The sequence below is a fragment of the Lutra lutra genome, chromosome 3, assembly GCF_902655055.1.
Source record: "Lutra lutra chromosome 3, mLutLut1.2, whole genome shotgun sequence".
NCBI classification, from domain to species: Eukaryota; Metazoa; Chordata; class Mammalia; order Carnivora; family Mustelidae; genus Lutra; species Lutra lutra.
Window position 1 is genome coordinate 117,608,557 of NC_062280.1, and position 15,497 is coordinate 117,624,053.

The 15,497-nt window shown below is 35.7% G+C and overlaps 1 protein-coding gene across 1 annotated transcript in view; it reads left to right on the forward strand.

Annotated features, from left to right (window-relative positions):
* RNF17 (ring finger protein 17) overlaps positions 1-15,497 on the forward strand; it is a 154,793-nt gene that overhangs the window by 88,161 nt on the left and 51,135 nt on the right. The window contains exons 20-22 of the mRNA XM_047722828.1: positions 4,411-4,638; positions 5,280-5,430; positions 5,583-5,701. Of these exons, the coding sequence (XP_047578784.1) occupies positions 4,411-4,638; positions 5,280-5,430; positions 5,583-5,701 (498 nt within the window). The remainder of the gene's footprint in view (positions 1-4,410; positions 4,639-5,279; positions 5,431-5,582; positions 5,702-15,497) is intronic.

Below are 15,497 nucleotides of genomic sequence, written 5' to 3' on the forward strand. Positions count from 1 at the left end.
ATATGTGTACATATATATTCATAGGTGGAACCATCCTGTTTGTCTATCAACAGTTGGATAAAAAAATTGTGGTAGATAGACATACAGTGGAATATTATTCAGCCTTTAAAAAGTAATTAAATTTGGGGGTTCCTGGGTAGCTCAGTCTTAGGTGTCTAACTCTTGATTTTGGCTCAAGTCATGATCTCAGGGTTATGAGACTGAGCCCTGAGTTGGGCTCTTTCCTGGGCATGGTGCCTGCTTAAGATTCTTTCTCTCCTTCTCCCTTTGTCCCTCCCTCCCCCCAAAATAAAGGAATTAAACTTTGATATAAAATTGATACATCTTGAAAACTTTATGCTAAGTGAAATAAGCCAGACACAAAAGGTGAGAGTATGATTCCATTTATATGAAATATCCAGAATAGTTAAATCCACAGAGATGGAACGTTGATTGGTGGTTAATAGGAGTTGAGAAGAGAGGATTATGGGTAGAAACTGCTTTAGGGAGATTTTATTTTGGAGTGATAAAAATGTTTTGGAACTAGATAGAGGTGTAATTGTTGTGCAACACTGTGAATGTACTAATTGCTACTGGATTGTTCACTTTAAAATACTTTTATGTTATGTGAATATCACCTCATTTTTTAAAATTTTAAGTTTGTTAGCTATAGATTCAACTCAAGCTATGTGAAAGTTCCAGCAGACCTTTCTGCAGAAATTGATGGGGTCTCAAATTTCATATAAAAATGCAAAATGCATAAATAGAACCATTTTGAAGACAAAGACAAAGTTGGAGGACTTCCACTTCCTAGAGTCAGAATTTAATATAAAACTACAACTAATGGGGCGCCTGGGTGGCTCAGTGGGTTAAAGCCTCTTCCTTCAGCTCAGGTCATGATCTCAGTCCTGGGATTGAGCCCCGCCTCGGGCTCTCTGCTCAGCAGGAAGCCTGCATCCCCCCCCCCACCCTGCCTGCCTCTCTGCCTACTTGTGATCTGTCAAATAAATAAATCTTCAAAACAAAACAAAACTACAACTACGAAGACGGTGTGGTACTAACATAAAGATAGACATATAGAAGAATAAATAGAATTGACAGTTGAGAAATAAATCCTTATATTTATAATTAATTCACTTTTTAAACAAAGGCACAAAGGCAGTTCATTGAAAAAACGATAGTCTGTTCAAAAATGGTGCTATGACAATTGGATATCCACTAGCAAAAAAAGATGAACATAGCCCTTATCTCACACCATACACAAAGCTCACTCAAAAGGGATTATACTCTTAAGAGCTTAAACAAAACTTCTAGGAGAAAACAGGAGGAAATCTTTAGGACTGTAGATTGGGCAAAGATTTCTTAGATATGACACCAGAAGCACAATTCATAAAAGAAAATTAGTGAGTTGATCCTCATCAAAATTCAAAACTAGTGTACATTGAAAGATACTGTCAAGACAAATAACAGAGTGAGAGAAAATATTTGCCAGACATGCCCATAAAAAATTTGTATCTGGAATTCATAGAACTTCTACAACTTAAGATAACAAGTAATTCAGCAGCCCAAAAGATGGGCACAAGATATAAGCAGACATTTACCAAAGAAAGTGTATAATTGGCTAGTAAGTGCATGAAAATATGCTTAACATTATTAGTCATTAGGGAAATGCAAATTAAAACCACGATGAGATACCATTTCTCACCCACTAGAATAGCTATTAAATAAGACAATTACAGATGTTGGTGAGGATGTGGAGTAACCTTCATTGCTGTCATAGATGTAAGTGATATAGCCTGTTTGGAAAACGGTTTGTAAGTTTCTCAAAAAGTTACTCATAAAATTATCACACAACCCAACAATTCCACTCCTATGTATCTATCCAGGAGAAATGACAACATATGTTCATACACAGATTTATGAGCAAATATTCATAGCATTATTCAGAATAGCCCAAAATTGGAAATTCTGTAAATTGAGTGGTGAGTGGTGAATAGAGAAAATACTATATGTTCATATAATGGAATACTATTTAGCCACAAAAAGTAACAAATTACTGACACATCTACATCATGGAAAAGCCTCAAATTTTAAGCTATATAAAAGAAGTCAGACACAAGAGATTATATATTATATGATTCCATCTATATCGTATGCCCAGAAAAGGCAAGTCTATAGTACAAAAAATGTATTAGGAGGTTCCTGGGGCTATGAGTGAGGAGGATTCATGGTAAATGGACAAAGGGGATCTTTCTGGGGAGCGGTGAGAATGTTGTAAAACTGACTTATGGTTACACCATTTGGTAAAGTTAACTAAATATCATTGAACTATATACTTGAAATGGGTGAACTTTTTTGGTAGAAAATCTACCTCAATAAAGTTGTTTTTAAAAAGTCCATTAGCGGGCGCCTGGGTGGCTCAGTCATTTAAGTCCCACATTGGGCTCCCTGCTCCTCAGAGAGCCTGTTTCTCCCTCTCCCTCTGCCTGCTGCTCTGCCTACTTGTGCTCTCTTTCTCTCTGTCAAATAAATAAAATCTTTACAAAAAATTTTTTAGAAGTCCATTAGCTAGTTTTCCGTTCCCATTGTTTGGTTATATAAGTAAGAGATATTTATAGGCCTACATGTTACATTGTAGCAAATGGTATACCCAATGATGAATAAGGATGGTTTGTGCCTTCAAGGAGCTTAGAGTATGTAGTAGGAAGGAGAGATGGTCAAGCTTACCTTTCATTATGATAAGGACTCTGTTAAGGGTAGTCACAGTATTATGGGATTGCTAGAGGGTTTACCACTGGAGATTTCACTTAAACTGAATTCTGTGGTACAGCTGGGAGTGAAAGCCTATACACAGGGAAAATGTGATGGATGCGTGTAGGTATTGTTAGTACACTCACACAGCTGGTAGACAGGAATAAAGGTAATAGTGGCATATAAAACAAGAGATCGAGCTGGAGAGAAATGTACAGACCAGATAATTACAGAACCTTGATTACTAAGAAGGAAAACTACTTTTCAAACACTTCTGTGTGTTTGAACTTTATCACTTCAGGAAGGAGGATTAGCGGCTATTGACTGATTTTAAGCAGAGGACTGGGAGGAGATTTGGGTTTTAGAAATCCCCCTCTGACTGCAAGTCTTAAAAATAAAGTGTTGGGCTGTAAGTGAGTACTGTAGGCTATTGAAGTAATAGTTACTTGGTGATAGAAAATGGGTAGATGATGAAACATGATGGAAGTGACTATTACAAGACCTTGCTACTGATTGTAGGTAAGGAAGAGGAGGAGTCAAGATTGACTTTCAGAACTAATAACCATAACCACCTAATATCTGGGGATACTGTTCCTGGAGAACAAGGAACAGTAGAGTGGAGCAGGTTTGCAGGGGGAAATGGGTGTGATGGCTTTGAACATGTGCTTGAGGTGTTTTTGGCATGTTAAAGCAGAGGCATGTTAAAGCAAAGGGGGATAACTTCAAGTGGCAAACAACTGTGCAGTGTCCAGAGGACTGTCAGTCACACACTGTAGTTGTTTATTTGCGTAGTAGCAGAAGCACATGATAAAAGAGTGGGAAGCAGGTACAGCAGCAGCTAAGGAAATGGATGAGGCTACACAAGGGGTAAGAAGAGTCCGGGCATGTTTACTCACTTCCGAATGGTGCCACTTTTGCGCTCAGCAAGGGCAAATCCAGGTTTCATGGGTGAACCTGAAGAGCCTCCCTTTAAGAAAAGGAATACAGAGTTTTAACTATAGAACTAAATAAGCAAAAGTAATATTTACATAGACTGATAAAAGAAATCCCAACAAATAACAGATTTTCAAAAGTTGACAAATACTACAAACGTTACAAAATTCAGAGTCATCACAAAATACTTTCTTATTACACTTTTTATCTATATATGAACCACCATTTGAAATGCCAGATTTTGTGAAAAATTATGAATAATTCTTATATTCTTTGTGAGTACAAAATATCAATGGGAAATGATGAAATTATAAGTAAACTTGGTATTTTAAACTGTTTTTAAAATAGAAAATTTGGCTTTTGGGGGATTTAGTCTTACATTGGTAGTATTTAATCCTTTTTTTAAAAAAGACTCAGGGGCACCTGGGTGGTTCAGTGGATTGAACCTCTGCCTTTGGCTCAGGTCATGATCTCAGGGTCCTGGGATAGAGTCCCACATCGGGCTCTCTGCTCAGCAGGGAGCCTGCTTCCCCTTCTCTTTCTGCCTGACCTCTCTGCCTACTTGTGATCTCTCTCTGTCAAATAAATAAATAAAATCTTAAAAAAAAAGACTCAAACTGCTGTTAATATCAAAACTGGGAAACAGTGAATAATAGTTAAAATTTGTTCATCACTAGATCTAAACAAATACAAATATAAATATTTTCTTAGCTGCTCTTTTTGCTAATGGGTTTTATTATTTTCCAGATATACCCTCAAGGATAATTGCAAAAAGCATATTGAAGTATGGGATCCTTCTCCAGAAGAAATTATTTCAAATGAAGTAAACAGCTTAAATCCTATGTCTGTAAAATCTCTACCTAATGAGAATCTCCCATCACTTTATAATAAGGAACTGCCTGTACATATCTGTAATGTGATATCTCCTGAGAAGATTTATGTTCAGTGGTTATTAACAGAAAACTTACTTAATAGGTATATAAGGAAAACATATTACCTATGGGCTTTTCCCTATATTTTGTTTCAAAGATCTAGAAATCATAAATGTGGAATTTTAAAAACAAAATTATTTCAGCTAAATAGTTATTTTAAAGCTAGTTAAAAGTATACAAGTAGTATCTTTACTAGTTATTTTCACTGTATTAGAATTAGTCATTCTATGAATACCTAATTGGGCACAACCAGTATTATAGGTGTTGGGGATATGGTGGTAAAAATATTTACATGTCTTTGCTGTCTTGGAGCTTAAATTCTAGTAGAGGGAAAGATAGTGGACAAATAAAATAGTTAATGTAGCAGATGATGATAAAGACAATAGAGAAAAAGCAGTTGGGGAGGAAGGCAATTCTGGATAATCAGGAAGGACCTCAAGAAGACAGTTGACATTGTAATGGATCCTGAAGAAAGGGAGTAAGTAAACCATGAGGCTATCTGGGGGAAAATAATCTCAGGCAGAGGGAAGAGCTAGTTCAAAGATCCTGCAGTGGAAATATACTTGGGTATTCAAGGAAGAACAAAATACCCAGTTTGGGCAAGGAGGGACAATAGAAGCATGTGGTTGGAGCATTATATGTTGTAAGAAAAGTTTTAAAAGTTAAATTGTTTTCTTTATATAGTTTAGAAGAAAAGATGATAGCTGCTTATGAAAACTCAAAGTGGGAACCTATTAAATGGGAAAACGATATGCACTGTGCTGTTAAGGTCCCTGATAAAAATCAGTGGCGAAGAGGCCAGATCATCAGAATGGTTACAGACACACTGGTAGAGGTAAATGAAGAGTTAAAAATAGTAACTGAAGGTGAATGCATTCAATATTTTTATCCTGAAATTTTTTAGTCTCATTTTTATTATGTTATTCAGTGGCAAAATATATTTTGAAATATTGTCTTTCCACAGACTCAAAGTTATTGCTTTCATAGGTCTTGCTGTATGATGTGGGTGTTGAACTAGTCGTGAATATTACGTGTTTACGAGAACTTCAAGAAAACCTAAGGACAATGGGAAGATTATCTTTGGAATGCTCTCTTGTTGACATAAGGTAGTTATTCACTGAATAAATTTTCTCACTATTGAATAATTGTTTTTTTAATTAATTAATTTATTTATTTATTTTTTAAACATATATTTTTATCCCCAGGGGTACAAGTCTGTGAATCACCAGGTTTACACATTTCACAGCACTGACCATAGCACATACCCTCCCCAATGTCCATAACCCCACCCCCCCAACCCCCCTCCCCCCATCAACCCTCAGTTTGTTTTGTGAGATTAAGAGTCACTATGGTTTGTCTCCCTCCCAATCCCATCTTGTTTCATTTACTCTTCTTCTACCCCCTTAACCCCCCATGTTGCCTCTCTACTTCCTCATATCAGGGAGATCATATGATAGTTGTCTTTCTCCGATTGACTTATTTCGCTAAGCATGATACCCTCTAGTTCCATCCACGTCGTCGCGAATGGCAAGATTTCATTTCTTTTGATGGCTGCATAGTATTCCATTGTGTATATATACCACATCTTCTTTATCCATTCATCTATTGAATAATTGTATATCTTTTTGGTTTGGGATATGTTCTTGTCAGTTTTCATATTACTAACATTCTGAAATTTCATAAATCTAGTTAATTTTGAGGTTTTAAGAGAAGGGAAAGATAAAAATTTGGAGCACATAAATTTTAGTGGTACTAAGGAATGAAGATAGGTCAGTATGATTGGTATCTAGATAGAATTCAAAGTGTTAAATATTTAAAAATTTGAGGGACATAGGCAGATAGAAATAATACGTATTTCATAAGCTTAGCATTGCATGGAAAGCCAAAAATATGTAAATTAACCAAAAAATGAATTAAGATTTTGGGAAAGTGGGGCACCTGGGTGGCTCAGTTGTTAAGCATCTGCCTTTGGCTCAGGTCATGATCCCAGGGTCCTGGGATCCAGCCCTGCATCAGATCAGACTCCCTGCTTGGCAGGAAGCCTCCCTCTCACGTTCCCCCCGCTTGTGTTCCTTCTCTCACTGTGTCTCTCTCTGTCAAATAAATAAATAAAAATCTTAAAAAAAAAAAAAAAAAGATTCTGGGAAAGTGGCATGAATTAGTTTTTTTTTTTTTTAAGATTTTATTTATTTATTTGACAGAGATCACAAGTAGGCAGAGAGAGGGGGGAGCAGGCCCCTGCTGAGCAGAGAGCGAGGCTTGATCCCAGGGCCCTGGGATCATGACCTGAGCCGAAGGCAGAGGCTTTAGCCCAACGAGCCACCCAGGCGCCCCGGCATGAATTAGTTTTTGAGTCTAGTAGAATTCTACCGTAAACACAGAGCAACTTGGATAGCAAAACTGAAGACTGCACAGTCTTTACAATAAAAGTGAGCAACTAGGTTTCCCTCTGTAAGCCTCCAGATACAAACAGGTGTGGCATACCATGCCCTTATGCGCCCTTTTGGTTACCAGTATTTGTATGGAAGGAAGGAAGGAAGGCTGACTGAAAGTAGTATTTCACTGGAGCATGCAAGCCAGTCTGAGAACAGCAACCAAGACTGAGAAGGGAGTAATGCAAGATGCTCTTCAGAGCTGAATGCTAAAACATAATGTGCCATAATTTCATGGTACTGGAGCTGTAGCCATATAACCTTTGGAAGTAAACTGATGCTCTCTTCCATGACCTCACACTGAGTAGAAACTGTTAGGAATAGAGCCTAATTTTAGCAAGTCAGACAATGGGGCAAAGGAAAGAAAAGATGCAGACAAAAGTAGGGGAGAGGAACAAGATATCAAAATATGAGGCAATATTTTCTGTCATTTGGGGAAAACAACCAGAGAATTCTAGAGCCATGAAGCTAAGAAAGCAATTGTGATCCACCTCTTCCTTCTAAAAGCACAGGAAATTTTTTTTAAAGATTTTATTTATTTATTTGAGAGAGAGAGTATGAGAGGGGAGAGGGTCAGAGGGAGAAGCAGACTCCCCACTGAGAAGGGAGCCGATGTGGGACTTGATCCTGGGACTCCAGGATCATGACTTGAGCTGAAGCCAGTTGGTTAACCAACCGAGCCACCCAGGCACCCAAGCACAGGAAATTTTATTTCACTTAAAACGTGAGCAAAAGAAAGAATTACAGTCAAATTCTATACAAACTATTAAAAGTAAAAAGAATAAAAAGCCAAATAATAACCCTAGAGGCAATGGAAACCCACCAAAAAGGCATGCTCACAAAATAATAAAACTATAAATTTCAAAATGAACTTTAAAATTTAGAAAATTATAGACACTGAAGAACAACATAAAACAAAATTATAAAAACTCAGAAATAAGATTGATTACAGAAGAAGTAAATTTGAAATGAGAAATGACAACACTCAAGAAAGAGAAATAAAATTTAAAAATCATATCAGAAATACAGACTAAACTAGAAAAAAGCACAAAAGCAAATACACAATAGATAATGCCTTAAGAGAAATAGAAGATAGAGGGGTACCTGGGTGGTTCAGCTGGTTAAACATCTACCTTCTGCTCAGGTCATGATCCCAAGGTCCTGGGATGGAGCCCTAAACCAGGCTCCCTGCTCAGCAGGAAGCCTGCTTCTCCTTTTCCCTCTGCCTGCCCCTCCCCACCCCCCTCTCTCTCTCTCTCTGTCAAATAAAGAAATAGAAGACAGAAAGGACAAAGTTTTAAAATTAAAAAGAACAAAAATCCAAAAGATTTAAAACAAAAGATCTCTAAAATAAATTAAGAAAAGCCTCAACAAATGTGTAATAGGAATCTCAAAGAAGAAAATTAAAAGAAATAGAACAAAATAAATGCTAAAAACTACGATTCAAGAAAGTGTTCCCAAAATAAAAGATTACTTAGAACTACAATAAAAGAGCACACTGCATGTCTTGGAAAATTAATTCAGGAAAGCTGACACTCAGAGATTAGTAAAATTATTAATTTATTAGAGAAAGAAGATCAAACCTTAATGTCAGATGGCATTCCACTGGAGAAACATTTTTTTAAATACTAAAAGAAAATGGCAAGGTATGGGTTTTATATTCACCCAAACTGACCTTTAGGTATAAAGATTACAGACAAACTAGGAACCACTATAAGAGAACAAACTTTATTTAATCCACTGTAAGCGAGAGAGTTTGACATAAGAACTGGTGGTGAGTGTTACATTTATTTTTACCTAAAGAACAGAGACTAAAATGGTCATTGTTAGGGAACCAGTATAGAATGGAAAGTAGATATGGCACAGTTTCAAAAATAATGTAGGGAGATACAAAGTAAAGTATTCATGGAAAGTTGAATAAGTTTGCCTTTTGCCTTATTAACTAGGAATGAGGATTTCCAATAAGATACTGGGGGAGAGTTGTTAACAGTATTGATTTAACATGGGAACTATGTTAATATTTTATATAAATATTATATATGTTAAATATTTCATAAAATATCTCCTATAAACACATATTAGTAAAATCAGTAAGGTAAATGTAATTCTAGTTTCTCAGAGAGAAACTTCTTCAAATGACTTTTTTTTTTTTTAAGAGAGGGGTTGGGGAAAGGGGAGTGCGGCAGGGCAGAGGGATAGAGAGAATCTCAAGCAGGTTCCACACCCAGCGCAGAGCTTGACACACCAACATTTCACAACCCTGAGATCATGACCTAAGCTGAAATTGAGAGTTGGACTCTTAACTGACTGAGCCAACTAGGAGCCCTTTTTTCAAATGACTTTAAAACATAAAATGCTGTCTGTATATCCCTACCAGAATATATCCTAAGGACAAAAAAATAACTTCTCCCCCCAAAAAATTAACTGTTTTTTTCATTCATCCCAAAGTTGGTTGTAGTGTTACTGAAACTACTCTGTGAGTATTGTGGGATAAATCAAAATTATAATTATATATGTAATATTGAGAACTGGTATGGTTGATACATAATAAAGATGGTAAGATTAAGGTTAATTTACTTTTTACTCCTGATTTTGAATCAGAATTATATCTAGAAACTCATTTGGTATTTTAATTGTCAAAAATGCATGTCTGAAGGACCTAGTAGCAATGGCCTGTGCTGGTTTGTGAATTGTGGTCTCCAAATCCCATTTCCCAATAAAAGAAATTAGAGCTCTTTGGGACACTGTCTGATTCCAGATCTTGGACAGGAAATTTTGTACAGTATGAACCTAGAATATCTTGTCATAGCAAAAAACAAAGCTATAAAAAAATTGAGGTTAGGGGACGCCTGGGTGGCTCAGTGGGTTAAGCCGCTGCCTTTGGCTCGGGTCATGATCCCGGGGTCCTGGGATCAAGTCCCGCGTCGGGCTCCTTGCCCGGCAGGGAACCTGCTTCTCTCGCTGCCTCTGCCTGCCTCTCTGCCTGGTTGTGTGTACTCACTTGCTCTATCTCTCTCTCCGGCAAATAAATAAAATCTTAAAAAAAAAAAAAATTGAGGTTATGACAAAAAGACTCAGTAGCCAGTCTGAATAAACTTCCACTGACCAAATAAGGAACTTTAGCATTAGTAGGATAATTGTAATGCGGTAAAGCGATTGACATATTTTAAATCCCTAAGTTCATAAAGTGACTTAAAAAATCTTAAGAAATCTTATTAGTTATCTTCACAGGATTCTAGGAAACTATCTCACTATTCCAAAACAGGTGAATAAGGAAAACGAAAATTTGTCTTGCTTTTCCTATACTATCTGTATCTCAGTATAATCAAATAGTTGGCAAGGGGAAGTTGTTCTTTTTAAGTATTCCAAATAACAAAAGAAGAATGATTTCACTAGAATTTTACCATTTTACAACCCTAATAAGTAGTCTAGGCAATGATTGTCAGTGGCTGTTAACATAACAAAATGAGAATTGGGCATTATGTGCTTCCTGATGGAAATACACAGCATAGCCTATAAATACTATTGCTGAAAAAGTAGAAACCTGAATCTGATCAATACTGCATACCTAACTATGATTTTAAAGGAAACTCAAAGGACAAAGGAACATATTAAACACCATGGGAATGCCATCAGCTAAATCCATTCATGGAAACTGTAGAACAAATGATTCAGTTTCTTTAACAGAAAATTGTAAGGGAAAAAATTCAAAATAATGTTTTGAAACCTCAGGAAAACATAAATGCTATCTGAATGGTTGATATTAAGGAATTTTTTTAGGTGTATTAATGTACTGTGGTTAGGTTTGTTTAAACAGACTTTTATTGAAGCGTAATTGTTATACAAGATTCATTTCAGGTGTACCATATAGTGATTTTATATTTATATACATTACAAAATGGTCACCACAATAAGTCATTTGTTATTGGTACCATTTGTTACCATACAAAGTTGTTACAGCCTCTGTCTTATTTATTTTGTAACTGGAGAATTATACCTCTTCATCCCCTTCACCTATTTCATACATATCCCCTCACCCCTCCCCTCTGGCAGCTACCAGTTTGTTCTCTGTATCTGAGTCTGTTTGTTTATCCATTTGTTGTTTAGACTCCACATATAAATGAAATCATATGTTGTATGTCTTTCTCTGACTTATTTCACTTACCATAATATCATCTAGGTCTACCCTTGTTGTTACAGGTGGCAAGATCTCATTCTTTTTTATGGCTGAGTAATATTCCGTAGTATGTGTATGCCAAATCTTCATCCATTCAGCTGTCAGTGGATATTTGGGTTACTTTCATGTTTTGGCTATTGTAAATAATGTTGCCATAAACATAGGGGTGCATATATCTTTTTGAATTAGTGTTTTTGGGATTCTTCAAGTAAGTACCTAGTAGTGGAATTATTGCATCTTATGATAATTCTATTTTTAATTTATTAAGGAACCTCCATACTGTTTTCCACAGTAGCTGTGCCAGTTTGCATTCCTACCAACCGTTCCAACAAAACCGTACCAACAAAAGTTCCTTTTTCTCCACATTCTCACCAACATGCTATTCTTACGGGGTTTTTTATATATTATTTATGCATTTATTTTTAAAGTTTTTTTTTCAAGTTCTAGGTAGTTAACAGTGTAATATTAGTTTCAGGTGTACAAAATAAGTGATTTCAACACCTGGTGCTCATCACAAGTGCTTGTGGTTTTTATTATAGCCATTCTGACAGGTGTGAGGTGATATCTCATTGTGCTTTTGATTTACATTTCTCTGAAGATTAGTAATGTTGCCCATCTTTTCATGTCTGTTGACCATCTGGATGTCTTCTTTGGAGAAATGTCTGTTCATGTCTTCTGCCCACTTTTAACTGGATTATTTGTTTTTTGGGTGTTGAGTTGTATACGTTCTTTATGTATTTTGGATGCTAACACTTTATTGGCTATATCATTTGCAAATATCTTCTCCCATTCAGTAGATTGTCTTTTTGTTTTGCTGGTTGTTTCCTTTGCCACACAAAAGCTTTTTATTTTGATGTATTCCCAGTAGTGTATTTTTGCTTTTGTTTCTCTTGCCTCAGGAGGTGTACCTAGAAAAATGTTGCTATGGCCAATGTCAGAGAAATTACTGCCTGTGTTCTTTTTTAGGATTTTTATGGTTCACATCTCATTTAGTTCATTTTTTCTAAAAAGACCTACAGATGGACAAACCACAATAGGATATCACATCACACATGTTACAATAGCTATTCTCAAAAAGACAAGAAATAACCAATGTTGGTGAGGATGTAGGAAAAAGGGAAACCTAGCGCACTGCTGGTTGGAGTATAAAGTGGTGCAGTCCCTGTGGAAAACACTACAGAGGTTCCTCAGAAATTTAAAATAAAACCACTATATGATCCAGCAGTTCCACCTCTAGGTATTTATCAAAAACAAAACAAAAAACAGAAACTCTGGTTCAAAAAAACATATACACCCCTGTGTTCATTTCAGCATTATTTACAATAGCCAAGATGTGAAAGCAAGCTCACTGTCAACCAACAGATGAATGCATAAAGATGTGTGAGGTGATACCCCATTGTACCAGGGTAATTCTGGCCTTGTAGAATGAGTTTGGAAACATTCCTTCCTTTTTAACTTTTAAAATAGTTCCAGGGTAAGTATTATCTTTTCCCGAAATGTTTGGTATAATTCACCTGTGAGACCATCTGGTCCTGGACTTTTGTTTGTTGGGAGGTTTTTTATCATTATTATTATTATTGCTTCACTTTCATTACTACCATTTGGTCTGTTCAGATTATCTGTTTCTTTTTGATTATGTCTTAGAAGTTTCTGTGTTTTTAAGAACTTATCCATTTGTCCCATTTGTTGATGTATAATTGTTCATAATAGATCTTAGGAGACTCAGTATGGGTTTTTATTATAATCAGATTTCTGTTTGAAAAATACAAAAGTGACAATTTCCTGCTTCTAGGGGACCTTTTTTCATTGAGAAATCCATGGAAATAAATCTAATTTTTTGTAACAAGAATTATAGAATTTTATATAGGCAATTAGGAGGTACAAACTTCCCATTATAAAGTAAATAAGTCAAGGAAATGAAAAGTTGTCAGCATAGGAAATATAGTCAGTAATGTTATGATAATGTTATATGGTTGACAAACACCCTGGTGAACACTGAGTAATGTATGGAATTATTGAATCAATATGTTGTACAATTGAAACTAATATAACATTGTATGTTAATTATACTTTATAAAAATAAAAGAATTTATAGAATCTTAGACTTGGAACTCAAAGATATTAGAGGCATCATGACAGTAGTTCTTTGTATACCACCCCTAATAAATGAATATTCAAAACCTGACTTCAGTGCTGTTAAATTAAGCATCTCTCTCAAAGGAGGTTGTTTCTTTTTTTTATTATTAAGATTTTATTTATTTATTTATTTGACAGAGAAAGAGATCATGAGTAGGCAGAGAGGCAGGCAGAGGGGGAGAGGGAAGCAGGCTCCCTGCTGAGCAGGGAGCTCAATGTGGGACTCAATCCCTGGACTCCAGGATCATGACCTGAGCTGAAGGCAGTCACTTAACCAACTGAGCCACCCAGGCACCCAAGGAAGTTGTTTCTTTATGAGGCATGTTCAGCCACTATATTTCCTTACATGACATTAAAATTGATCTCCCCAGTAGGATACTTGTTCTAATGACCCCTTTCCGTTCTAATTGCTGGTAAACCATTTATTTAATGTCCTTGAAGAACTTATATTAGGAGTTACCATAATCCACCTGTTTGTACAAAACATTTCTCTAATTTTACAGGTACCTCTCCCACTGTTCATGATTACTAATAGTGACTATGGGACCATATCTACAAATCTGTTCTATCAGTTGAAAGAATTTATTGCCCTGGAATGGAAATCTCAGGCTGACATACTATAAAAATCTTAACCTAGTTTTCACTTCTACCTGGAATGGTTCAGTCAGAACAATTGAACAGAATTCTATCAGTCCTTTAATTGTATCCAATAATGTAGAGAATGTGTTCCTGTACACACCTTAGATAATAGCTTTTGAACTCCAGTGGAGTATCATTATTTCAAGAGTCTGGTAATAGTTAACCTTAACTAGTTTAGTACATTACTTTAGTTAATCTTCATAATAAACCTTAAAACTATAGATAAGGTGTTATTTATTGGTAAAGAAATTGAGTCTTCAATAGGTTAAGTAATTATCCAGAGTAATGCATCTATTAACTTTTGAGCTAGGATTATAAACAAGGTCTGAATTGAAAATTGGAGCTCTAATCACTGTTTTACCACCCCTCTGAGAAATCTCTCATTTTAGGAAAATATATGTAACATACAATTTGTCATTTTTAGTGTGTATTTTAGTGGTATTAAATACATTAAGAATATTGTGTAACCTTTACCACTATCCATTTCCATTTTCATTTTTCCCAACTGAAACGTACAGTTTTATGAATACAGACCAATGATTTTTTTTAAATGATGTAAGTCCTTTCAGACATTTAGAAAAGTTAGGGACACCTGGGTGGCTCAGTTGGTTAGGTGTCTCCCTTTGGCTCAGGTCATGATCCCAGGGTCCTGGGATCAAGTCCCACATTGGGCTCCCTGCTCAGTGGGGGTCTACTTTTCCCTCTGCCTACTACTCCCCATGTTTGTGCTCTAACTCTCTCTCTGACAAATAAATAAAATATTTTTAAAAATATATTTTAAAGTTAATATTTATAAAACATTAATTCATAACAGATCATAGGAAAATCTTAATGTTGACACTGATTTTTATCTGAATACCATCATCATAATAAAAACAATTTAGGAGTCACTGACAATTTAAGCTTAACTCATAAGAACACAGGGCTTCTTAATAAATAATGTAGCACATTTACTAAATCCTACTTGGTCAAACTACATGCACGGTTGATTTTGTTGGCTCATTCATATAAACTGTTTACACGTGAGAAGAGTGACCAGATTGGTTATTTACTCAGTGAGTCAGTTGCAGTGAAACTCCAGATCTAGAAACCATGTCTAGAAGAGCCTTCAGAGCCTGCATTTATGATACTTGTAATCTCTTTAGTGGTATTAGTTCTTATTCTTTGGAGGTGGTTTTGATGGTTAGAAAGTCGCTCAGTTTCAATTCTGTAAACTAAAATAGATGATGAAGCTGAATACTCTGCTTTTCATTGATCTGTCCATATTTACTGAGCATTTTTACCATGAATATTAAAAAATACATTTTCTATAAATTAATGAGTCTGCTGTTCATGGGTGGCAATTCATATTAGATTTAAATTCTAGAAAAAATTCCAAAATGTGCAGTGAAATCATTATTGCAAAGGGACTGTTCTTTTTAAATTTACGTTAAATAATTTTGAAGTTCCTCCTGTGGGCCAGGCACTGTCTTAGGCATTAGAGATCTGATGGTAGACATAACACATAATACATTATCC